This window comes from Peromyscus leucopus, chromosome 12 (genome assembly GCF_004664715.2).
Source record: "Peromyscus leucopus breed LL Stock chromosome 12, UCI_PerLeu_2.1, whole genome shotgun sequence".
Classification (NCBI taxonomy): Eukaryota; Metazoa; Chordata; class Mammalia; order Rodentia; family Cricetidae; genus Peromyscus; species Peromyscus leucopus.
The window spans coordinates 69,625,003-69,651,205 of record NC_051073.1 but is presented as its reverse complement, the minus strand read 5'-3'; the positions used below and the strand labels follow the sequence as shown (position 1 = coordinate 69,651,205).

At 44.5% G+C, this 26,203-nt stretch overlaps 1 protein-coding gene across 1 annotated transcript in view; it reads right to left on the bottom strand.

The window, feature by feature from the left end:
- Nucleotides 1-7,418: 7,418 nt before the first annotated feature.
- P3h2 (prolyl 3-hydroxylase 2) overlaps nucleotides 7,419-26,203 on the bottom strand; it is a 151,720-nt gene continuing 132,935 nt past the window's right edge. The window contains exons 9-15 of the mRNA XM_028875173.2: nucleotides 20,026-20,153; nucleotides 19,356-19,451; nucleotides 18,571-18,721; nucleotides 17,652-17,769; nucleotides 16,699-16,774; nucleotides 12,890-13,030; nucleotides 7,419-7,612 (exon numbers count right to left, since the gene is read on the bottom strand). Coding sequence (XP_028731006.1) covers nucleotides 7,520-7,612; nucleotides 12,890-13,030; nucleotides 16,699-16,774; nucleotides 17,652-17,769; nucleotides 18,571-18,721; nucleotides 19,356-19,451; nucleotides 20,026-20,153 — 803 coding nt within the window. The 3' untranslated portion in view covers nucleotides 7,419-7,519. The remainder of the gene's footprint in view (nucleotides 7,613-12,889; nucleotides 13,031-16,698; nucleotides 16,775-17,651; nucleotides 17,770-18,570; nucleotides 18,722-19,355; nucleotides 19,452-20,025; nucleotides 20,154-26,203) is intronic.

Here is a 26,203-nt window from a genome sequence, read left to right as displayed (position 1 = left end):
AAGTAGCAAGAGATACCAAGGGAGACCCGGGTCTGAGCTCATGTTCTCCTATAAATCTTTAGTTAATTTAAATACCTTAACTAACGAGGGAGTGTAGGTGCAGAGAAAGGACCGGAGGGTCAGTATCTGCCCTGGCTTTCCTTTGCTGGTGGTCCATAAACACCAAGTACTGTTATGGCAATGTTTCTATCATGGGCTTGATCATTTCAGGCTCATTGGCTGTAGAGAGCCAAATGCTGGCTTCAGCTCAACAATGGAAAGCGTTCTGCTGAGCACAGATGGCCAAACAGCTTCCTCTTTAATTTGTTCATCTTTCTGCACATGAAGGTTTTATTTCACAGGATTCTAGACGTAATGATACAGTCTCTGCTGATTCTGAAGACAGACTGGTTTAAAGTTTTCAGCATGACAGTTAGTCATAAGTGACAATCGGATCTTAGTGGGCAAGGTGTCCCGGTGGATAGGCACACCTCAGAGTCCCCGGGACATGGCCCCTTCTGGTACTGAGCCTTTGAAGTGGCTCACCAGCGCTTCAAAGCAAAGTTCCTGGTACAGGGAGCACATCTAAAGTGCTTTTATTACCCTTAGAGACAAAAAACTGCACTCAGAAGCCAAATGTCTGGAAGGAAAAATCTGTACCCTGCACTCAGCCCTGCGGCCTGGAAGTTCAGAGAAGGCAGGGAGTGCTCTGTGAGGAAACCGGGGCATGTCTGGACAGAGCGCAGGCAGACTGACAGCTCAGAGCCAGGGTGGCCGCCATCTTGGGAGGAGTCACCCCTTCAGGATCTCTACTGGAGTGTGCAGAAATGGGTGAGGTCCAAGGACAAATAACTCTGGGACATTATCCTGCCTCCTACTTATCCCAATATCTCAAAACTGTCAGAACGGCAACACAGCCACTTGGGACTTCCTTAGAAACTGACTTTAAATCCGATGATTTATTTGTGCTAGGTTTCTTCTCTCTTATGTGTGAGTAACAGCCCACTGTTCCCGCATGTTGGGGAAAGCTTAGTGACCCATCACTACAGGAAGTAGCCCAGCAGAACATTCTCTCTGGAATCTGCACTCTCTAGTCAAAGAAGCCTTGCATGGTGGCTCTTGATACACAAGAAGAGCAGAAAAAAAGCATATTAAGACCACTCAGAAGCCAACTGTGGAAAAAGCTGTGACATTGTTTATGTCGAATACTGGGAGGCGGGAAATACGGTTGTAATTTAATTACCAACATTAACTTCAAAGCAATAGAACTAACTCATCTTCATATTATCTCACAAAAAAAAAAAAAAAAAAAACATATCCTGAGACTCTGAACTTTAAAAATAGGGGGGAGAGCAGGCATGTGTTTAGTAAATGTTGCTAAATAACATTGGATATCATGAGAAACCAAAACACTGTCCTGGTGACCAGAAGCCTTTAAATAAGTTTCTGAGCCTCAGGGACTCTGTAATTTCTTCTAAACCTAAGGAATATTATTGCCTAAGATCTTCAAAGGCATTTGCAAAGGTGAGCAGACCAAAAAACGGGTAGAGAGAACCAGCAAGGTGTGATTGGACACTGGTTGTGTAAGGCCTATTTGACCCTTTGGTTTTAAACAAGGCAAATTGGCTCCATTAACTCTTGCTGAAGATAATTTTCTTCTAATGTTTCCCAGGGACTCTGAAATGCTGTTCTCTGTGTACCTGGGAAAGATGTCCTTTAACAAGGAACACGGGGCTTTCTGATTTTCTTTAAAAAGCCTCCCGCCCCCGCCCCTCCCTGAGCTTAGCAAATGCTTTCAGCTTTTCAGACATCGTACTTCAGGGATGGAATGTCCTCCTTATTCTCAGTCTGACACGAAAGTGTAAGGGGCTGTGTGAGTAGACTGGCCCCAGGGTGTGTGGGGCAGAGGGTTCCATGGGTTCCATGGGCAGAGGAGACACTGTCGGTTGGGCAGTGGGCTCTGGCTGTATGAGGGCCTCTCTCTGCCACGTCTGGCAGTAGCTTCTCCTCTCCTCTCGGGTAGGAAGCATGCTCCCCCAGGGCTCCACTCCACCCACTTAAGTAATACCTCCCTCGCCAGGGAATGAAATAAAACTTCCTCCTTCCCTGGTATTTATTTGGATTTTCACAGCACTCATTAAAGTGTTTTCCTAAGGCAATCCGCAGTAAAGATCCTAGTCCACCCTACCCCCTAACAGCAACTCCAATGTGAGCTCTCAAAGACTCAGTATTTTAGACTTCCAGAAGCTGCATTCCTCGCATTCAGGACTTGCCACTCGAGGACAGTGGCTCAGTGAGAGCTCCCGGGTCACAACATCTGCTTATATACCACAGAAGCAGCACTGAAAAACCAGTTCAACCGTCACGTCTGAAACCTTGCACCATCCCCTCCGCTCCCTTCTCTGAATTCATCTGGCCTTTCCTGCCGACGTCCAGCATAACCCTTGCACTATGATATTAATTTTATATTGCCAATTCTCTTACATTGGTTTTTCTTTACCTTACTTTGAGCCTCTCCATTCATTCTGAATAGCTTGCCTGGTGTCTTTCTTAGCCACTCAAAACCATCTGAAAAGTGAACTCATTAATGCTAAGAGCTTTGCTCTACCTTCTTCCCCGAGATTGTCCCCTAGTCCCCTATTTACAGAAAAAAGATCGCATTAAATGTCTCACATAATTATGTACTTAGATATGAATGCCAAGTGCTTCAAGACCATAAAATACTTTCTGAACGCCAACTGTGATCATGTCTCTGAAACAATGGGACGTATGGTTAGTGAGTGGGAAAAGATGAGACATGGCCAGCAGTTCTGCCCGGGCTCTGTTTCTACCCCACCCACCAGCAGAGAGTAACTCAAAGGAGAAAACATGACCTGGGAGGGAGAAGGCTTTAACTAAGGTCTATGGGACTTCTCAGACCTATGTCATAGATCTGCCATCATGAGGGAAGGCACCCAGGTCTGAGAAGAGGAGCCTAGGCAAGGGTTTCCACATATAAACATCATTAACGTCCAGTTTGAGTTTGAAATGGAGGCTCAGACGTAGACACTGCGTTTTCTTATTTATTAATGAGAGGAGATGAGCGAGCAAGTGAGAAGGGTAGTTATGAGGAGTGGTACCCAACCTTTCTCCTGAACAATGTCTGCTACTAGCCTGTGGATGGAGGAAGGAGAAGCAGGGCATGTCCTCTTCTCCTTGTTTCTCCTTCCTCCAGAAGTACAAAAATTGTGACCAGAAAAAAAAAAATGTATGTTTGACAGTGAATTAAATGGTTAATCCTATCCTCCCTCCCCAGTCTTGTTTCCGGAAAAGAGAGCAGGAATATAAATTCTTCAGCTATTTTGTTATGGCTCCTTAGTAAGATTTCTGCAGCCAGAGATGATTCACTAATTCAAACATTTTCACATGGCCTTTGCCATCCATTGTACAGCAGACCAAGGTCAATGATCAGATTGTTCCGCGCTTGTCCTCGTCTGGTCTCAGAAGTCAGGGCAGTAGAGGGCACAGAAAACATTGGGGTTTTCAGGGAGGCTCATTGGCAACAGGGAGTCTCACGACCTGACTCCATAGCTCCAGCCCAGCAGTGATGCGACTTGTCTCGATGTGTCTGAAGAGATCAACCAGGTAACAAAACAAAACAGGCCCCGTGTCTCAGATTGAAAACATCAAATTATCCGGGAGCCAAAGAGATTTGCGGGTGGGCCTCTGGGACCATTTCAGGAGGTCACGTCACATCATAGCTTTCTTGACAGCAGGTGGAGGAGAACCACGGCCTCGTGGTTTGGAATTTTTGCCAGATGGCTCCTGATTGCCCCCTGAGAGCTCAGGATGTAGGGTCACTTGCACATTTTCCCCAGTTTTCAGCTCTGGCCCTGTCAGTCTCCACAGAACGCTTGGTGCTTTGGCATGAGGACCTGCTGAGGTGGCCCCATTCCTTCCTCCCTCCCTGACGTCAATGAGGGAGTTGTTCCCTGTGGCTGTCTTATGTGAAATAATTCAGCATTTGTACTTCAATTAAAATTCATAGGTATATATTATTAAATGGAACTGACTCATTCCGTGGCTCCTCTTCAGCTGAATGAATGCCAAAGAAATGTTACCTACGTGCTAATGATGAAAAGCTGGGAAAATGAAGAGTTCCTTGTAGTTGAGAGGCAGGCCATGCAGAAAGCATTTCACATCCCGGGGGGGTGGGGGGCACCGTCCCATGTCAGTCTCTTCCAAATTTGAGTTGAAGAATGTCTCTGCCTTTGAGGGACAGAAAAAGACGCCCAGCCATCATCTTCATGCCCGTCACCAACTTTGCTGGGCACTAGGGATGTCTGGAATCAAGTTGAATTAGGGACATGTGTCCAGTACATCTCAGGGGACAGAAGGAAAAGTGTGTCACCACACAGCTATTAGCAGGAAAGGAGAGGGAGTTTCTTGACTCTGTAAAATCAAACCTTCTTTCCTGTTAGCATGTTAGATAGGCCCGGGGAGATGGCGGAGGGAGCATCAGCTCTGAGATTGCTTCTCTTCTCTCTGGAAAGATCTTGCTTCGCCCTCAGGCCCCATGCTCTGAGTTGAGGGACTGCTGACAGGCAGCCACTAGACTGTGTGTGCTGTTCACCCTGTCCGTCTTTACCTGCTAAATGGGCATCATATCCCATGCTTAGAAAACCCCTGGATTCCTCAGGTGTGAGCACATTTAATGGTAAAATGGTTTAATGCGATAGTATGATGAAAAACAAAAGCCTTTTGAAGTTTTGAATTTTTACAAATGAAGGGGCAAATAGTCCCTTAAGCCCCTTTGTTGTTTAGGCTGCCTTGGGCATGGAGTCCTTCCGTGTAAACTAGAAAAAGTGCCCCTGGTGGAAGAATTCAGACCTGCAGAGCTATGGATGAGTAAAGTCACATATTCGGCCGAAGAGAACGAGGTACCAGTTTTCTAGGTAGAGGAAGACCTGAGCCTGGATTCCAGCCCCCATGTGCTGCGGGGCATCCTTGCATCCCCCATTCCAACAGCTCTGGCTTTAGTCTGGTCCTGTCTGTTAGAATCCAGTCATCCCAGGATCATCTCTGAGCCTCTGCTTTTGCCCAAAGGAAAAGAGGGAATTGAATGGTAATTTCTATGGCTTTCTTCAACTCTCAAGACAACAACAATCCCAATGGGATTTTCCACGTCTTTGCAAACAGGACTAGGTAACGTAGAGACTTGAATTTCTGAGTTTGGCTGTCTTAAGTCATCTGATGGCACTCCCTAAATATTTGAATGAAATTATGCATGGTTTGATGTGGAGCAGATTAAAAAAATGAATGCTTTGGTATATCCTCAATGTTCCAGGTGCAAAGCAACACGGCCCAACCAGCAGAACGGGAACAACCGCTCCCCGGTGTCAGCGCGGCCCAAGATGAGATCTCGCACATCAGCGACGGCGGCGTCTGCCGAGGCCTTTGCCCACTTTCTACGGGCTGAACGGCACACCCTCTGCTGAAGCTGCTGCCTCTCCCCGGCCGTCCACGCACCCAGGAAACAAGAACTGTGAGGAGCCAAGGACTGATTTCTTTGTTGATGTCTTGTTACCAGAAAACAGAAATTAGATCCTTGCCCAAATCTGCCGATCACTGAGTCTGAGTGCCAGCAAGTGCTTTGCAGTGGAGAGCAAACAAATAATAACCAACTTCTTCACCTCTCAGGAACTGGTAACCTAGAGTTAGGTTTAAAGTTTCATAATCGCATACACCTGTAGTGACCTCATTCGCAACTCTCGGGTGTTAGCAGAAATGTTTGCTCCTATTTGTTAGTATTTCTAAAATTAGCCTTGCTCTTTATTGGTTTGTCTCCTGAGCAAGGCACAGGGTTTTGGAAAGAATTATAACTAATTGCACCATTTTCAGAAAAGGAAACTGGGGCCCAGAAAGAGGAAGGGAGTGGCTCGAGGTGACTTGGGAGCCACGTGCTTTTTCCGTTCTTCCATGGCAGGGATGCAACCAGAATTCTGGGTTGGCAGTGACAGGCTGACCGCACACAGTCCTGCAACTGAATTTCTCAGTTTCGGAGAACAAATGTTTTTAGCACTAACCAGATCACCAGTGGCAGGAAGTAAACCTCCCCTTTACTAGGGTACATTGCACTAGTAAAGGCATGGTATCCTATTGCCTAGACACGCCACAGGCTCCCAGAAGCTAGATAAAAGACCTAAGGCCAAGCACTGCCTTGCGGTGGGCCCCTACATCTTCAAGGTCTCTGGCTTAACATCCTAACTTGCTAGCCAGTTCTGTTCCTTCCAAAGCAAGCGGCCTGCTTTCTTGCCGCCCACTGTCTGCTAGCGAAACTGTCATGGCCCCATTGCTCCTGGGTTGTCCCAGACAGTTACAAACCACCATCGGAAGGTAAAGTGGACACTTACGAGAAGACAAATGCTGTAACAAGGCGCCCTTTATTAAACACCTCGGACCCAGCATGCCTCTGTAAGCTGATAACCGCTCCTGGAAGAGGCTGCCCAACCGAGGCAGACAAGGGCAGCCTGAGAGAAGGGTTTCCACTTTTTCACCAGCAGCAGCCCCTCTCCAGTAGCCCAGCCATAGCGCCTGAGGCAGGGGGATTAACGATGTTCTTCCAACATCACTGGGATGAACCTGTGCTGCTGGAAGCTCTGTGTGACTGTTTAAGGACAAGTCGGAGGCTGCCCCTTACAGAGCACTTTGGAGGGGAATCAAAACTTCGGTTGATAATACCAGTCTTCATGGTCCACAGAGGCCCTGGCAAGGGGGCCCTGGGCCACAGTCCTTATTCCAGTGGTGGCTTCCTCGAGTCTGAAAGATGCTGCTGCTTGTGATTCTTAGGGCCATGCAGACTGTGTCGGGGCTCCTCAGACCCAAGCCAAGCTTGCTGTGAAGAGTCTGTATCAGCCATCAGCACCATGAGAGGCCACGGGAAAAGGCAGCAAGCCAGAGGCCTGAGACCAATTCACCTACTAATTTTAGACCCCGGGCACACTCCAGCTGTGGGGTTGCTGAGAACCAGGCTATTGTGTTGAGATTCTGAATGTGCAGCAAGTTAATTGTGTACGTGTGTACTGTGTACGTGTGTACTGTGTGTGTGTGTGTGTGTGTGTGTGTGTATGTGAGAGAGAGAGAGAGAGAGAGAGAGAGAGAGAGAGAGAGAGAGAGAGAGAGAGAGAGAGAGAGTGTCTATCTGGGTGGTGTGTGTTTGGGTGTGTTTAGTATATGTATGTGTGCCATGTTCGGAGATTTCTGTGGTATGTGAGTGGCATATGTGTGTTTCTGTAGTATATAGGTGTTGTATGTTTTCCTGTGTGGCTGTGTGGTGTGCAGAGTGTGTGTGTGATGTGTGTTTGGAGGTGTGACTGGGTTCTGATTGATGAACTGAAGACAACCAAGGGCACGAGGAAGGCAAAGCCAGCCGAGTTAGGAACAGAAGGGGAATCTAGCACTCATTGTATCCTGTTAATTTATACCATGGCTCTGTACAAAAATAAAAAGGTTCTTATAAGATTAACAATTTAAATAAATAGTCGATAGAACACTCTCTTTTCTATAGCTCATCTCTGGGGTTAATATTCAGTCCATGTTTCCCACGCTGCTCTTGATCCAAGATGGCAATCACTTCATCAGCCTGTATCCGCTCCTGCAAAAAGACAATTGACACATTTCTGGGATAGGCGTAATAACCAGGCCCGGCAGCAGATGCTTCCCCAACACTTCCAGCCAGCCATCTGTGCGCAGTCAGGGAAAAGCCTACTTTATCCAAACTGGCGCATTCTCCATACATCCCTGTGTCCTAAGCAATTACCTTCCGAGAGATCTCCCGATGGAGCCTCATCTGATGATCGGCTTTCTACCCTTCCTGTCTCGAGGTCCCGCCACCATCTCCCGCTCAACTCAGCGTTTAGACTGAGCTTGCCATTTTCTCCCCTCACCCTGTCATGCTCTTCTACAAGACTTCTATTTCTCAGAAAAGCCTATTGTGGCTCAGCATTGGCCTGAAAAGCCCGGCCCCGGCCCTGGTCCTCTCCACTGGATACACCTTCAGCCCTGGCTTTTCTGTGTCTTGTTTCTGTCCCCATCATGGAGCATGGCTATTGGCTTATTTTAGGCCAGAGTTTCTCAGCCATGGCGTTACTGACATTGTGTGTGTGTGTGTGTGTGTGTGTGTGTGTGTGTGTGTGTGTAGTGTGTTCCTGCGTACTGTAGATGTTAACATGCCTGGTACACAAGATGTCCCCCACTTTGTGAAAACTAAAAATGTATCTAGACATTGTGAAATGTCCCCTAAATAGCTAAGTACTACATCTGAAGAGTAACTCCTTCAGATCCTTCTCAATAAGTGCTCTAGAAGTTCCAAACAAGTTTTCACTCCTCACTCAGGCTCCTTGTGGACATTCTCCCTGACGTTGAACTGCAACACTGTCCTACGTGGGGCTCACAACTCCAGTTGGTTGCAGGTTCCCTTTCCTCAGTGGGCTGTCAGGTTTTTTTTTAAATCCACACCTTTCTGTCTTTTCCAGTCATATTGTGTCCTGCCTCTCTGCTCACGTTATACTGCGACTCCAGATGGTATCTCACAGTCTCTAAGTGTTCCTTCTCAAAATAGTTTCCCAGCTCGAATCTGGGCAAAAGGCTCCCCTGGATGCTTCCAGTTTAGCCTGCATTTCCTTCAGGCCACACCAGTGCAGCATAGAGCCAGCGGGTCTTCCTTCAAGCTTCACAGGCAACCTTCCGCATCAGTCACCCGGGTTATTCATCTAATCTAAGTCCACATGTTGGCTGAAGTCATCTTTTCTTTCCGGGGATTGGGGGAGCTTACCCCGGTGTAGAGAGTAGAGGGTGGGCACAATGGCTTCCTGGCAGCTAGAATAAAAGCCAAGTATCTTAATATGAAATATAAAATGTAGTCCCTGCTTCCTTTTCCTCCTCACCTCCATCCAGCTCTTATCTTTTATAAAATCTTCCTTCTAGCTTCTTTGGGGGCTGTATTTTTTTGTTTGTTTTCTTGGTGCCAGGAATTGGACCCAGGGGCCACACAGGCAAGGTATGTGCTCTGACACGGAGTTTCCCCCGCCCGTCTTTGTGTCTTGACGACCCTTCTCCACACCTCTTCTTCTCTCTGGTCTTTTGCAAGTAGTCCTCTACCTGGAATACCTCCCCCCCACACTCTCCGCCACTCCCCACCCATGTTCCTATTTGCTGGCTCTTCCTGACACTCCGGTTGCGGTTTGCATGGCACATGTTTGGAGATCCCTCATAGCTTGTCTACCATCTACCGTCAAGTCAGTTATTTTAGCCTGTTTTCTATGTATCATTTATTGCTGCTGGAAAAAAAAATCTTCTGATCATTTACTTTTTTTTCTTCTTTCCTTCTTTTTCTTTTTTGTGTATTTCTTGTCTTTTTTTCTTCTTTTAGAATGTAGGTCCAGGAGAGTGGAGAATCTCATTTTCTTGATCACTGACATATTTCCAGTGCCAGTAAAAGCTACTACCTCCAGGACTGAAGAGATGGCTCAGAGGTTAAGAGCACTTGCTCCTCTTCCAGAGGTCATGAGTTCAATTCCTAGCAATCACATGGTAGCTCATAACCATCTATAATTAGATGTATAGGCAGAACCCTGTATACATAATAAATAAATCTTTAAAAAAAAAAAAAAGCGCTGGGCGTGGTGGTGCATGCCTTTAATCCCAGCACTCGGGAGGCAGAGGCAGGTGGATCTCTGTGAGTTCGAGGCCAGCCTGGGCTACAGAATGAGTTCCAGGAAAGGCACAAAGTTACACAGAGAAATCCTGTCTTGAAAAAATAAAACAACAAAAAAAAGCTACTACCTCCTGTCAAGGGCTCCACTAATTTAAAGAAGAACTATTTATGTGGATGAAGGCCTAAAACGAATCTCCCTAGAGGAGCCCATCTTATAAAGCTTATTTCCAACACTGCCTCCCAGATTAAACCTTCCCCGACTGACTCTTTGTGGCCCTAAGTCATCATCTGCTGCAGACAATTCTTCCACAACTTGCCTCGTGTTTTAATAACTTGAGTCCCTGTTACCACCTCTCTGGTTTGACTTGAACGTTCCATGAAAGCAGAGGTTATGCCCCATCCAATTTCTGTTCCCCAATGGCAGCCCCTCGTCCAGTTTCTAGCACACTAAATTAGAAGGATAACCATATTCTGATTTGAAAACAAAGCTCTTTCCGTGCAGGAGCTCAGAGTTAATCATGCTGTCACACACGGGCAACTAAAGGAGCCACGGAAGACTACATAGTTGCCCCTGAAAACGCAGTGCTTTGCCAGCTGATGCACATGGAAGGCTTTCACATTTGATGGCTGCAAGAAATCATCAGCATGCGCTTCTCTTAAAGAGAGGCAGGGGGACCCCAGTGATGGGACAGATGCCTACAAGGCACCGAACATTTTATGTGTGTATATGACTGAAACTTCTTGAAGATTAGGAGTATCTTTTATTTATTTTTACTTGTTATTTATTATCTATCTATTTATTGTTTGTTTGTTTGGTCTTTTGGACAGGATTTCTCTGTGTAGACCTGGTTTTCCTGGAACTCACTCTGTAAACCAGGCTGACCTTAAACTCAGAGATCTGCCTACCTCTGCCTCACAAATGCTGGGATTAAAAGCATGGGCCACCACCACCCATTCAGTAATACACACACACACACACACACACACACACACACACACACACACACACAATCTGCTACTCACTATTCTTGGGCTGGCTTTCTTTGCTCAGGGATCTAGTCTAAATCGGGGTTTAAACCAGATATTCACAACCTTTGTTACATATTAGAACCATCTGGGGGAGTTATAAACCCCTGGTACTGAGCTAGCTCCCTACATAATTAGATCTGAACATCTGAAAGTAGGAGTCAGGCATTAGTGTTCTTACAGACCCTGAATCAAGGCAGAGGAGAAAATTTGCCATTAGCAATGCTAAGGAACTCTTGTCATTTCCTACAGAGACCACTAGATGCCACTACAGCCTGCAGAGTGGAGAAGTTTCTGAGGCCTTTTCCAAGAGTCAAGAATATGGGTGTTGAAGGACTCTGAGTACGAAGGAGCAGAGAACTTGGTTTGCATTAATAATTTTAATAAAATGCCACAATGCATTGCGAGGGTGTGATGGATATCAAATGATATCAAATGAATACTAAAAACGGGGCTGATTTTTCCACAATTTGTTGTCTGGACCTTAATATGGGGGAGTGGTGCTGGCATTTTGTAGATCAAAAATTCAAGGAAAGAGAAACTACAGGAGAAGGAGGGAGCCGAGTGCCCCTGGAAGGTTTCCGGGCTCTGCTGGGTTCTCTCCACCAGCGCTGTCCTTGCCTTTCTGTGCCAGGCTGTCATCGTCTTTGTGTCTGGGATAACAGTGCAAGCGGTCCTTACTGCCTCACTCCAGGCACTTCCGCTGTGAGCTCTTTCCCTAGCTGCTGGACCTCCCTGCTCCCTGTAGTCCGGGCTTCTGTTCACCTCTTCACCCTAAAGCCCTACCTAGGCAGTGAAGAAAGTGCTTCGAGAGTGTGGGAAAAAAGAAAACGCCCTTTCTGATTATGGAAAGGGGGCTATTTCTAAACTGCTGCTGCTGAAACTGGACTCAGTTAATAAATTTAAAGGGAAAAATATGGCATCGTTTTAAGACTGGAATTTCAGAGGCTGAGAGATGACCCTGGTTGCGATGCTTAGGGCTCAAGCCGGGCGATGGTGGCGCCCGCCTTTAATCCCAGCACTGGGGAGGCAGAGCCAGGCAGATCTCTGTGAGTTCAAGGCCAGCCTGGACTACAAAGTGAGTTCCAGGAAAGGCACAATGCTACACAGATAAACCCTGTCCCAAAAAATACTTAAGGGCACTAGCAGAGGACAGGTGTTCAGTCCTCAATTGCCATGTCTGGTGGCTCACTTTTCCTCCAGATAGCTAAGTGTCCTCATCAGAACATCACCTGTACTCACACACAGACACATAATCAAAAACTACATAAATCTGTAACTGGGTTTAGTGAATGCCTTGAATTCCAGCACTTGGGAAGTAGAGGAAGGAGGATCTCTGTGAGCTGAAAGCCAGCCTGGTCTACAGAGGGAGTTAGTTCCAAGATAGCCAGTTCTACAATGAGAGGGCCTGTCTCAACAACAACCAAAGAAAAGTCTTTAAAGGGGTCTATTTTCCCCCTTTAAATAAATAGAATTTAAAAAAATAGAATTTCACTTCTCCGTCTGCACCCAGGTCTTGAGTGGACCTTAGAGGCATCAACAGACTTCTGCTGTTGGCTTCACAGTCTCCTTTAGAGACCACTGCAGTCCATCTCTTGACCTTGGGTGGAGCTCTGATTGCTGTCTGCAAACTGACAGTCCCACTGAACCAAGATGATGACTTGGAAATTACTTCCTCAAGGGAGCCTGGCTGTCTTCTCTCAGGGGTTTCTACTCTGTCTGCCGGTCTGATCTTTCTGGGCTCTTGACAGATGGAAACAGTAAGTGTCTCGACCACTTCAAATATAATATACAAATACAATATGCTAACAGAGCATTCAACTTAATAATGTAACAAATAATAGTGATCGGCCAGGTCCCTTTGTCCTTCCTCACACACTAGTTAGTGACATTTTGATGATGTCATCTTTTTAATGACCGGAAGAAAGTCCTCAGTGGCCAATGGTACGGTATGTTAGTGAGCTCAAGACTCGGCATCTGTGGTGACAGCCAGTGTTGTGTGCTAATGGTGCCCTATTTTTGCAAATGCCTTCCTGGTTAGGACTCAACTGGGTAGGAGGTGCTGTCCCAACCCTCTTCTCCACAGATCTCACTGCAGAAGTCAGACAGGCTTAGGAACAATGCAAAGGACTTTTCAGAGAGAGGTCAGGCCAGGGAGCAGGGCCGCCTTTTGGGCGACTGTGAACTCACCAGTTCTCTGTAAAGAGGGTCGAGGGTGAACCACAGTGCTACAGCGCAGCGCTGGCCTTTGGTGACCGCCTTCACCCCATGAGGGTTCTCTCCGCCAGACGAGAAGCTGATCATTCGCCCACACTTTGGTTTAATAGAGGCCTGACAACAAAATGAAAATTGGACTTTCAGTTCCTACACCACGTGTCCCTTTATCATTCCTTCTGTGTGATGATTTATTTGGGTTCAATTTTGACACAAAGAATGATGGGATCTTAGCATTGAAAAAAAACATAGATTGTCTTATTTTTTTTAACCGGTAAAATCTAAATAGTTTCAAAATAATTTACCTTATATAATAACACCATTTAAGCAACATGCGTGGCACATCCTATGCACACAGGAATCACATGGCTTGTGCTCTGGTGATAAAATGCCCATCCAAGAACACAAACCTTCCTCTTCAATGCACTACTACAGCTTTTGGTACTACCAGTTCATTGATGCTTAAGGTGGCTGTGCATTTTAATGTCTGTGAAATTAGAAGGAAACCAGACTAGGAGGAGGGTCCCACAGAAATTTTAGGTCGCAGTTGCCTGGTTATACACCTTTCTAATTCCCCCCAATGTACCCCTATGGTTTACAGTTGTCATAACATGAAGATCTGAATTCATTTCCTTTACATTATTCCTGTCCAGGGGACATGCAGGTATCACTTGGCCATCTCCAATGATGAGAACACACCAGCCCTTGGGGTGGCCTACTCACAGCTACAGAGATTTGGAAATGACTGATACAACAGTTCCAAGTGCGCACTCTGCTCAGCTGTCCACTGACTTTCTGGCACACACACTGTGTATAGTGTACCTAGTGAGGGAACACACACTGTGGGGGCACAGGACTACAGTGAAGAGTCAACAAGAGCCTCCTCGGGCTGAGCAAGCGCGGGCAACTGAGTGTTGGAGGCCCTGGTCCTGTGTGTAGTAGGAGGAGAGACCATTTTGGATCCTTTAGGAAATGATGAAAACTTATTCATCCCATTGGGCTTGGACAAGTGCAGCCAGTGAACAATAGCAGCCCCAGCCATTGTGGGTAGGGAAGACAAGTGCATTCTACAGCTATGAGGCTCTCTCTAACCTTCTCAGGAACATGTTTGAATTTTTTTCTAAAGTCTTTGGATGCTACATAGATTTACTCTGGTCCTGTGACTGTGTGTAGGAAGCCAGAAGCAGGTAAAATCGAAAGTAAAAACCTGTGTGTGTGTGTGTGTGTGTGTGTGTGTGTGTGTGTGTGTGTGTGTGTGTGTGTGTGTGTGTGTGTGTGTGTGTGTGTGTGTGTGTGTGTGTGGTCATGCACATGTGCGCAGGTGTCCCTGGAGACAAGAAAAGGACATGGGCCCCCTGAAGCTGGTGTTAAGAGACAGTTGTGAGCCACCTGGTGTGGGAGCTGGGAACCACACTCTGTGTCCTTCAATATTCAGTGTGGGAAGGAAAAAGGAAACAGGCCACTTTTCCTGAGATTGGATGAAGTTTGTTATAGAAAAAGAGGAAAACGGGAATTCCCCATTTTTAAGAATTCCTACCTGATCATTTAATCATCCACAAAAGCCCTAAAACTCTGCTATATGAACAATCATGAAATACTACTGAACTTCTCCATTAAAAGCTTAACATGTTTTTCATTCACTTTTTGGTGGGAAGTAGATTCTGGTTTTGTGGGATGCTTCAGTAATTAGAACTGTAGAACTATGAAATGAGAATATCCTCTGCTTTGACACACAGAAGCAGCAAGACAGCACTTAAACTCAGCGAAGAAAGCCAGTCTCTGGACATCAATCCCCTGTCACTTCCAAATATAGCCACTAGATGGAGTAGAGGCAAAGGAATCTTCAACCATCTGATTTTTTTTTTTTTTTCAACCTATTTAAGAAGTGACTATTTTTCTTCTTTAGTTTCCATGTTTTCAAAGCTTGGAAATAAAATGTTTTCTGCGCATAGCTCCTCTAAATATGAGAATCCTTTAGAGGAATTTAAACTCCAGTCTAGATCATTAATCTTGGTTTGTTTTTCCCAGTGTAGGAAACCTCAAACCACTTACTGAAATCTTTTTCTTTTCAAAAAGCAAGGCAACATATCTGTTTAAACAGAGACCATTGTACTCAATTTCATGAACTATTTTAAATTATAACCATGTTTCTATTCACTATCCCCACAATCCTAATAATAATGCCTTTAAGCCAATGATATATAGCTCGGGATATATAATGTTCCCTGAATGACCATGTGCATTTTAGAACTGAAAACTATGTGCAAGTGAAGATTGAATGCATAAAACATAGAAAGAGTTTTGAAAATTGCTTATGTAATGCCAACACTTTGAAGTTCATCATGCACATGTCCCGACCACTGAGATGTTTCAGGAAGAAAGATACCTCATAATCAATTTATAATTCGTAAGTCCTTCATTTGAGATTTAGAGTTTTATAGTGTGCTTGATCTTCGGCTTAAAGTTCAAAAGAGTCTAACTGTATCATCTGTAAGTGCTAAGGAAGTTGGTTTCTGAAGGCACTGGCTTGCTTATGAATAAAATGGTTGGCTGTGACTTTTGATTTAAATATTTGTGAGTATAAATATCCATTTGGAGGTGAAAGTTCATGGCTTATACTTAATTGTATATACCAATTTGTATGCACACACATTTGGAAGTTCATGCTCAATCTAAGCACACTGGCTACTTGAAGCAATTGATTTGTCCTGGACCTGAGTGACTTAGGATCTGACACTTGACAGAGTACTTGACAGAGACCCAGAACCTAAGCCCGCCATTCTCAACCCATGGAGCATGACCCCTCTGGGTATCATAGATAGATATTACATGGATTCATAACAGTAGCAAAATGTGGTGGTATTGTGTTCCCCAAAATATTGTGCACCCTAAGAAACTTATCTGGGGTTAACAGCCACTAGATATAGAGGCCAGAAAATGGTGGCACACACGCCTTTAATCCTATCACTTGGGAGGCAGAGATCCATCCGATCTCTGTGAGTTTAAAGCCACACTGGAAACAGCCAGGCATGGTAACTCAAGCCTTTAATCCCAGGAAGTAAGCCTTTAATCCCAAGAAATGAGGGCAGAAAGCAGAAAGGTATATAAGGCGTGAAAACCAGGAACTAGGCTGGTTAAGCTTTTTAGGCTTTGGAGCAGCAGTTCAAGTGAGGCCCATTTTGGATGAGGACTCAGAGACTTTCAGTCTGAGCAAACAGGATCAGCTGAGGAATTGGTGAGGTGAGGCTAGCTGTGGCTTGTTCTGCTTCTCTGACCTTCGAGCATCACCCAATACCTGGCTTCAGGTTTGTTTTTATTAATTAGACCTTTTAAAATTCCTGCTACAGCAAAATTATAGTTATGAAGTAGCAAGGACATAATTTTATTGGAGGGGTCACCACAACATGAGGAACTGTACATAAAGTTCACAGTATTAGGAAGGTTGAAAACCACTGCTCTAGGCTTTGATTCCAACTCTAACATTATTTATATGATTGTGATCAAATCCTTAAAACCCTTTCTCAATTTGCTCATCTTTAAAATGGACTGGAACAGTCACTTTTTTATTATCTATAAATCACTGGGGTCCTCTTTATTTCTTGAATTCTTGAACTCATATGTATTTGAAATTCAACAACCTGCAAGATGTTGGGAAGGAGGTAATATTGAAGTAAAAAAAAAAAAAAAAAAAAAAAAAAAAAAAAAAAAAAAAAAAAAAAAAAAAAAAAAAAGAGTAATATTGAAGTAAAAATCCCAAATAACTTTTCAGGCAGCGGCTTACTTACAGTCACAGTTTTAGCATCCATTTCAGTGAAGATGAACTCTCCCCCTTCAAAGTCGTCATTCATATACAGGAGTGCGCTATAAGGAAAGGAAAACCCATTCAAATGACTATATTCGACAGCATCACCGGAAAATATTGAAGACTAGTGATGAATGGACCAGCCTGAACGGTAAATTGCCTTTGACATTGGCTCTCCAAACCCTTGAAATAAATCTCAAGGATAGCCTGGGTTATACTCTTGATGCTTATTGATTCCATTTACATAAGGTTTTAGTTTCATTTCAAACTCACTTTACATTGTAAATGCCTACTCAGGCTTTATTTCATACAGCCCTCTGATCTCATCCACGCTGCTTATGATGCTCTTCCTTCCACATAGAAAAGTAACCCCAAAGGATGGGCTTTTCTTTCCTTAGCTTCGTTAATGAATTCCTTGTGACCTAGCCTGGCCATGCAGATAGGGGCTGCTCTCTAAACGTTTTAAATAAAATATATAAAGCAACAACTGACATGTTATTAAACATAGTGACTACATACTAAGATATATCGTTGCATACTAGGAGATCATCTCTTAATGTACTAATATATCTCCTCATACTATACAACAGTGTTCTCTATTGAGTTTCTGTTTTCTTAATGGAAAAAATGCAGACATAGTTCTTGGAGAGTGTGAACAATATACACATGTATGTGATAAAGTGCTATGTACATTGAGAGACCATGCCCTTGTGGGAAACACATGCAAAATGATATGCCTTAGTGAAACACACTGATTTATAAAGCAAGTTGTCTATTTCAAAGGAGGCAATCTGTGCATGATACTTAAGATAAAAATGAGAAGCCTCATCTGGCCACGGCTCCTGCTCCAGGTGACTCCTACTAGAGATCTCTACTTCACAGGGATGAACACGCAGCTTCCTGCTTCCACAAAAGCTTCATTAGGAGCGGCCCTACCTATAGTCCCGGAAAGTGTACGCAGGAGGCTCCTTCCAGCACTCATTCGCTTCCGGATCCAAGAGGCAGTTGTCAGCATGAATGGGATGGCTGAGGTCATTTCTTCTATCCTGCTGCCCTGCCGGAAGAAGAGACGAGGGTGAGAGCAGGATGGAGAAGGAGAGCAGAAACACCACACTGTACAACAGCCGAGAGCACAGCTGGACAGGCTTCTTCAGTCCTCTGCAACCGTGGAGAGACAGCGGCCATGCAGCGATATAAAGAGGACACCGGTCAAGAGACTCCTGAACACAAACGGGAGAGGAAACTTGGGCCAAGCCATGCCTTATCTTTCCAAGTATAAAAGATGAAATGCCTATACCAGGGTAGATCCCATGCATTTTATGGTTGAGTTTCATGTGCGGTGGCAACTCCCAAGGAGGAAAAGGAGACGGAAACCAAAGGTTTTGACTCACTCTCCACAAGTGTAAAGTGCTCTGACATATATTTCTTTCTACCCCCATTCAGGTGAATGGAAGAGGAAAAAAAAAAAAGACAACACGCAGGGGTGAGGGGTGCCTGCCTCGGAATGCTCTCCAGTGAGCCCACCCCTTATTGTCTACACCTCCACTCTGTGCTTGTGCACCTAACTGGAGTCTCCAGCTTCCAGGGTCCCTGAAACACACAGCAGAGAAGCAGGTTTTTTCCTACATATCTTAGTGAGAAATGGGTTTGAAGACAGAAAAACGTACAGAACAAGGGTCTTACAGAACTCTCAGAGACAAAGGGGAGAAAAATAAAAAGCAACTTTCCTTTGTTTTAGAAATCCGGCGTTCTCATAAATCATCATTCTAGAATCTAACAGAGCTTGGCCGTGCACTGTTTTCTTGCCTGTGGCCTTCTGGGAAGGAGGGGACAAGCTCAGGTTCTGGCAACCTACCAGACAGGGCTGTTCTGCAGACCATGTGCGTATAGGAAAAATACAGGGTTGAGTTCAGCATGAAGTAGGATTCCACAATCTTCCGAGCCTTCTCACTGATATCATAGAACAGGCGAGCACTCTTCAGCGGCACCCGGCCCTCATAACCAAACTGGGAAAACAAAACACCAAGGGCATCAGAGACCACGGGGGTGACGGGAGGGCTTGAGACAGACAGGCTCCGGGGCTCATGAAGAGCATGCCCATTGACCTTCTCTGTACTGACGAAAAGGAATAATGAATGCCATGTGCTTGCAGGTTCGGCTAGAACAGTGGGCCGCTGAGAAAGCCCTTCCTGCTTACAGAGGCCAGGTAAAAAGCCAATCACTCTCTCTCCCCTTCTCCTATAACATATCATTCATTCTCCTCTAATGATAATTCTTGAGAAGAGAAGAACTACTGATTTGGGAATGTTTTCATCATTAGCTCATGTGCTCCTTGAGGATAGTGCTTGTATAGTTTTTTTTTTTTTTTTTTTTTGGTGAGATCCAAACTTAGGCAACATGAAGCTTGGGAAACGGATGCAGGAATGAAGGTATTATCAGCCGCTGCAGTGGCTGGGGGTGTAGTCCAGAGGCAGAGCCTGTGCTGTGTGCTGAGAATCACCCTCAGCAGCCGACAGAGAGGACAAAACCACCAACTGATTCACACTTGCTCCCTTCTCAACGCTTCATCCTGAATCTGCCCTTCCCAAAGGCCCCTGCCACCCCCTAGGAACCCAAACTGAAAGGAAGCAAAGGATTTACTTTGAGTGCTTTCAAGACAGTTGCCCCTTCAAACTTTTCATTGGGGGTATGGGGTGACGTTTTCCCTCGGTATCCATCACCAACCAGCATGATTCCCTGAGGACAAAATGCATTAAATTGATCTGTTAGTGGCAATAACAATCCACCTAGGCTGCCTTTCCGCTTTGGCTTCCAGAGACTGAGAAACCAAATCAACGCTCAGCACCATTTAATCCCAGAGTTCACATATACCAGTTCTAACTAGTGGGAGTATCTTTCTCTGTCTTCATTATAAAATACTACTTTTTAAAAATAGACATTTAATACAAATTGTTCATATACTGGCTAATCACTGGTTAAAATAGAGGGGTTTCTCCAGCGACTTCTATGGTAGGCAGGACACATGCTGATGGCTTCCTTCCTAAGAACTCAGCCAGTGGGAGTTTCAGATCACTGCAAGCCAAAAGCTATGAAAGCGCCTCCATGGTTCCTGTCTCCCGCCTGAGTGAGTGAAATTCTAGTTCCCTAACGCTGCCCTCCAGGCTCAGGATACTCCGGGGAGGGACTGCCCTCTTCCAGGGCACTGCCCATGAGGCTGAGGACAGACTGGCTAAGGGGTTTTTCTCCTCTAGGCCACTGGCTCCGGGCTCAAGCTGGGCTAGCACTGAGGGGTCCCTTCTCCAGTGCTCACACTGGCCACGCTGTGGAGTTCCCGGCATTGCTCTTCCGACAGGACATTATCCAGGAGAACCCGCTGCGTCCCGTTCAGCTGTTCTGAGTTGTAGACGAAGGTGATGTTCTCATAGAGCAGAGGGCCACCTGGAGGGACAAAGCAGAGTGTCTTCCCTGCGGCTTCCGCGCTCCAAGAGGGCGCACAGAAAACCCAACAGTCTGCAGTAGAGATCCAGGAGGTGCAGTCCTCACAGGAACACAGGAGTGCTGTGGGTATCGCTGGGTTATGCTGTGAACGTATTGATCTGATTGGTTAATAAATAAAGTGCTGATTGGCCAGTAGCCAGGCAGGAAGTATAGGTGGGACAAGCAGAGAGGAGAATTCTGGAAAGAGGAAGGCTGAGTCAGATGTCGCCAGCCACCACCGTGACAAGAAGCAAGATGTAAAGATACTGGTTAGCCAGTAGCCATGTGGCAAGGTATAGATTTATAGAAACGGGTTAATTTAAGATGTAAGATCTAACTAGCAAGAAGCCTGAGCCAATAAGGCCACACAGTCTTAATTAATATGTTTCTGAGTGATTATTTCATAAGCGGCTGTGGGGTCCTTGGTGCCAGGCGAGCACAGGAAAGCCTTCATCTACACAGGAGTACAAGACAAATCCCACAGTAGGAAGCTTGACACATGTTAGGTCTCAAACCAGGAACAAACTGCTAACTGGGGTGCCTATTAACATATCAAAGCAGACCCTGTCAACCAGTCTCTCAGTCTAACCAGTACCTGGCATTCCTTACCATGAACTCTGTCCTTCCCAAAGACCCCTGCCACCCCCTAGGGACCCAAACTTAAAGGAAGCAAAGAATTTGCTTTGAGTGCTTTCAAGACAGTTCATATTAGTACTGATGGGGCAAGGAATAGGGGGCGTCCTCTAGCTGAGAACCAGCCAGAACTGCATATCCATGGCCCATCAATTCTTTAGAAAATGAGTTCTGCCATCTATCTGAACTGAAAGTATTTTCCCAGTTTTGCCGGCTAGTTTTATGCCAACAAGTTGCAATTGTTTTGGGAAAGGGAACCTCCATTGAGAAAACACTTCCACCAGGCTGGCTTGTGTACAAACCCTTAGTGCATTTTTCTGGATTGATGATTGGTGTGGGACAGTTCAGCTCACTGTGGGCGATGCTGCCCCAGGGCTAGTGGTCCTGGTTGCTATAAGAGAGCAAGTCAGAGTAAGCCATGGCGAGCAAGCTAGTAGGCAGCACTCTTCCATGGCTTCTGCTTCAGTTTCTGCTTCCAGGTTCCTGCCCTGCTGTAGGAGGCATGGAGGTCTTTGTGCTCACAGATAAGCACTAGTGGAACCTGGAATGTTAATCACACAGGCCTGTTCCTTCAAAGGAGGGAATGCATAACCTGTTATCAGTCCAGAAGGCTGGGATGGAGCCTGGTTAAAAACCTGGTGACCTTTGCACTATTGTGTGGTGGGAGAAGACACCAGATCCTCCCTTAGACCCATATCATAAGCTTGCTTTCCTCAGTTAATCTATAGAACCTCTCTTTATGGACATTGTCATGTGTAGTCAATCTATAGAACTCATCTTTATGGAAGGTGTTACATGTACTTTAGAAAGAATTTCACTGTAGTGACATCTAATCTTTGGTTATTTTACTATGTTCATCAAGATTTATGTAAACTTTACAGTGAACACGAGATTGAGTTAATTATCACCAGGAAATTTTTCATCAAATTGTGCTGTCCTTAAATATACCTAAAATAAACTACTGACTCCCAAAGTTTGAATGAACACCTGCTCTTAGTTGTGTTGAACTGAACTGCTTTCTTGCTTCCTGCAGACCGTTACCCTATTGACCATGGTGGCAGCAAAGACCCCCAAGTCCTCACTGAGTCCCTGCCCCACCTCCTTCCTATGATTGACAGTGATGTGGAACTCCAGGCTGAAATACTAAACCCATTTCTCCAGAAGTTGCCTTTAGTCATGGTGTTTATCATAGCAACTGAGACCCTGACTAAGATACCAGTCAAGCCTCCGTGAGTTGATGGGATAAGCTTTATGACAGACCATGGATAAATGGCTTTATCCACACTGTCTCCAGGGTTCTGAACCACACAAAAAATGAGATAATAAATGGCTATTGTCATAAGCAGGTGAAACTAGATAAAACAAAAATAGTGACAGCCCCCTCACAGGTCTTCTTCATATGGTTTGGAAAGGATGGTCCAATCTATGCAATAAATTAGAATTCCTAGTCAAATTCAGGTAGACCCCTTCAAACTCAGAAAACTGCAAATTTACTCTAATTTAGAAATGAAAAAATACTCCCTCAGCAAGAAAGACATGATAACTGTAGATTCACTGAAAAACATTTGCAAATATGAAATTCAAACAGAAAGAAAACACAGAGTCTAGGGAACTAGATTGGTTTGTAATTTGCCAAGTGTTCATTATTTTCTGCTTTGAAGCAGTTCACTTAATTATAATAAGATTATTCTTAAAACTATGCTACTATGCTAAAACATTTAGGAAAAAATCCCTATCCTCCAAGCTCAGCATGAGTATTTGTTGCTGTTATTATTATTCAATTAGTTAGCTGTACTAGAATACTATAGTAGATTCTGGCATCAATATTAGTAAGCTTGGTTTAATGGAATATATTTAGAAGAGGGCTTTGAGATATTGGCAGTACCCCGAGCCACACGACAACTAACATCCAAACAGTACCACAAAGGCAGGGTACCCCATGTTCTTAAATATATAGAATACAGGAGATTGGAAAAACTGATACTTCAAATATGCTTTTCATGAGCTAATATAATTGCTATAAAATGTATAGAATTTTGAACAGAATTTTATCACACTTACAAAGCAAACAAAAGAAAGAAAGCGGGGAAAAAGGAGACTTGCCATTCATGAGGATGCACCCAGTCCAAAGATGACTTAAACCAGAGAAGGGAAAATGTGAAAATCAAAATAAAAACGTAGTCCAATAGGTTGTGGTTCCTGGGGCCTGGTTTAATGGCTGCGGCCAACTTCTAACCACTGTGCAGGGGATTTCATGAATCAACTTAATTCTTCTCTCATTCATAAAGTATGCGCCTGGCTCTGACTCCCTGGTCACAAGAAAGATCATCTAGGAAAGTGCGTCTTTGTGCTCTTTCCTTGAGGCTCACAGCAAGAGCAACCGTATTCCCACAAATATCACATCTCCCTAGTCATGGGGTAGGGTGCAAGCTAATAAGCCCTGACATGAGTACAGCCCTTTGGGGTTTTAAAAGGACCTCACACTTATCATCCCCTGAATAGTGACCATCTTCCTTCACAGATAATGACAGCAAGGCATCGAGGCATTGAGGAGTGAGGGTTCATAGTGTGCATCCTCTTATAACACATCATGAAATCAAGCCTTCAGATTCCCAAGTTCAACATTATTTTGGCCTTGTCCCAAGTGACTCTGGAATCATTAGTTAGTCTGGTCTTTGGAAAATGGGGGTTAAAAGAATGGGTGAGTGACAGAGGTGTCCTCTGGGAGTCACTATGAATGTTTCTTAGGCTGGGGTTAGTTTGGGAAGTGGCTCCCAGTGACTGTCATCTTGGCGCTGAAGAGTTGCCCTGGGTGAATATCACTAAACTCTAACCCGAGGAGACGATGGACACTTTGCAAACAACAGGAAAAGTGACAGAGACTTTATTTTATGGCACATACCTCCTGGGGCCTCCCACCCCCCACCCCCGCCTTGACATCTGCTTTCTGCCAAGCCATGGGAGTGTTCTGGGCCTGGTAATTTTATAGCTTACCACTATGTTCAATTGGGATCCTATTTGAGTGTCTGAGGGCACTGCCACAGTGGTATAATAAGAAATGCATTTGCATTTTGTTACCAGTTCCTCGTTCAACATGATTAAAACATTTGAAGTTTTCTGAATCGTAGAAGTGTGTTTGATCATTCATAGTCTTTGTAAAAACATCAGACCTGAACTTACTATGCTAATAAAGTGACTTATGGTGTATCCCTTAGCTAGACTCCAGATGGGTCTAGTCCCAGAAAGATAAATGACTAAAGACTGCAACCTACAGCTTGGAGGATGGAGGAGGTGGACACCAGGCTCTGTAAAAGTCATTAACATCAGGTTTATATAAGCTGGCAGTGGAGGTTCTGGGGAGGCAATGTGCAGAGAGAATACAGGAAGACCTGTGCCCTGTGTATACTTCATCTGGTTATTCATTTGTATCCTGCATGATACCTTTCAGAGTAAACTCCTAAGCATGTTTCTGAGTTCTCGGAACACATGTGTCAAATTTACAAAATCCAAAGATACCATTTATTATCTATCTATCCATCCATCCATCCATCCATCCATCCATCCATCCATCCATCCATCTATCTATCTATCTATCTATCTATCTATCTATCTACTTACTTGTAGTCTTTAGAGACAGGGTTTCTATATGTATCATCCCTGGTGGCTGTCCTGGAACTCCCTTTATAGACCAGGCTGGCCTTGAACTCACACCACCAGGCCCAGCTCAGACTCTGATATCTTTAAGATAAGGCCAGTCCTGGGACTAATCATCAAGGCTTATCCTTTAGGCTATGTTTTAGGTAGAATTATTTGTAATCAATGCAGTAGATATAGGAGAAAACATAATAATCAGGTTCTGAATGTGACTATAGGGTTCAAGTGTTTGGCTGATGTCCTGTGAGACTTTGGAGAAGTAACTATATTCTCAGGAATACCCTCTTGAGAAACTGCTACGATTAAAATGAAGGTTATGTAAATTTGCTTAAAAATTATATATGTAAACAATAGTGGCTGTTAAGAAGTACTACAAATATTCTCTATAGTACTCTCACTAATAGTATATTATTATAATAACAATGCTTGACCCCATGTGAAAACTGCTTTTGGCAGTACTCTGTAATTCCACTAATTCTGTTCTTATGTCTCCATGCTTTTATTCCAATTGTTTTACCCATTGGAATGGCTCTCTGCACACTCCTATAAAATCAGTCTGAAGTCTCTTTAGGGCTGACACTATGGAGTATTAATTTAAGATTTGTTACATTTGTTTATTCTGCAGAATATTTGTTTAATATATCTAAAGACATGGTACATTTGTTTGATTAAATAAAATTAACCTGGGGTCAGGAGGCTAAGTCAGCAACTAGCTGATAGGAAGTGGTAGGGAGGAGCCACGTGTAGCTAGGGTTCTTAAATGGGGGCTGGCTGAGAAGAAGGATGCACTGTTTTGGGGGAGCTGTGAGCTCCCAAACTAACTAAAAGGTTAGTTTCTTGCTATTCAGACTTTTTGAGTGAACAGAATTTCACCTCAACCTTTGAATCCTGAGTTCTATAGAGGGATAGAGATCTAGGTAAAGTTCCCTTTAGCAGCCATGATAGAGCAGGTGCCTGAGGAAACAGAATTCCCACCTGGCTATGGCCAGTGTGGCTGAACTGCTACCAGTAGCTGCGGAGTAGCTTAAGGGGCAGCTACTGAAATTAATGAAAAACAGCCAGCTGATGTTGTAGATCAGTATTGGGCTGCTTGCCCAACATGCAGAAGGCCCTGTACTAAATTTCTACCATATCATATATGTTTAAAAAATAAAAATAAAATCTATTTCTACTCAAAGCCCTGCTCAAATCTTAATTATTTAAGTATGTTAGGTGAACTAACCTAATACCCCACATGACCTATATCTTCTCCGTGATCCTTGGATATGTAGTCTTATCCCACACTATCTAGCACTCACTAACTGGCTGGGCAACAGAAATAAGTCTAGTGATCTCTCTACACCTCAAGTATTCAGCTGAGAATGAGGAGGGCCATGTAGTCCTGTCTAGTTCAAAGGATGGGAGTATTATTTGGAAGCACATTTGCAATGACATACAGATCTGAGGCATTCTTGTGTTTATGTGTTGATGTCAGATAACTGCAGACTTATTTTTAATCTTAAAGAAAAAATGGTTTCCACCTCAATCTCTGTGGAGGTTTGAATAGGTATGGCCCCCATAGACTCATGTGTTTGAATGTTTGGTCTCTAGGGAGTGGCACTATTATGAGGTGCGATCTTGTTGGAATAGGTGTGGCTTTGTTAGAGGAAATGTGTCACTAGGGGTTAGTATTGATATCTCAGAAGCTCAAGTCAGCTCACTTCCTGCTACCTGTGGATCGAGAT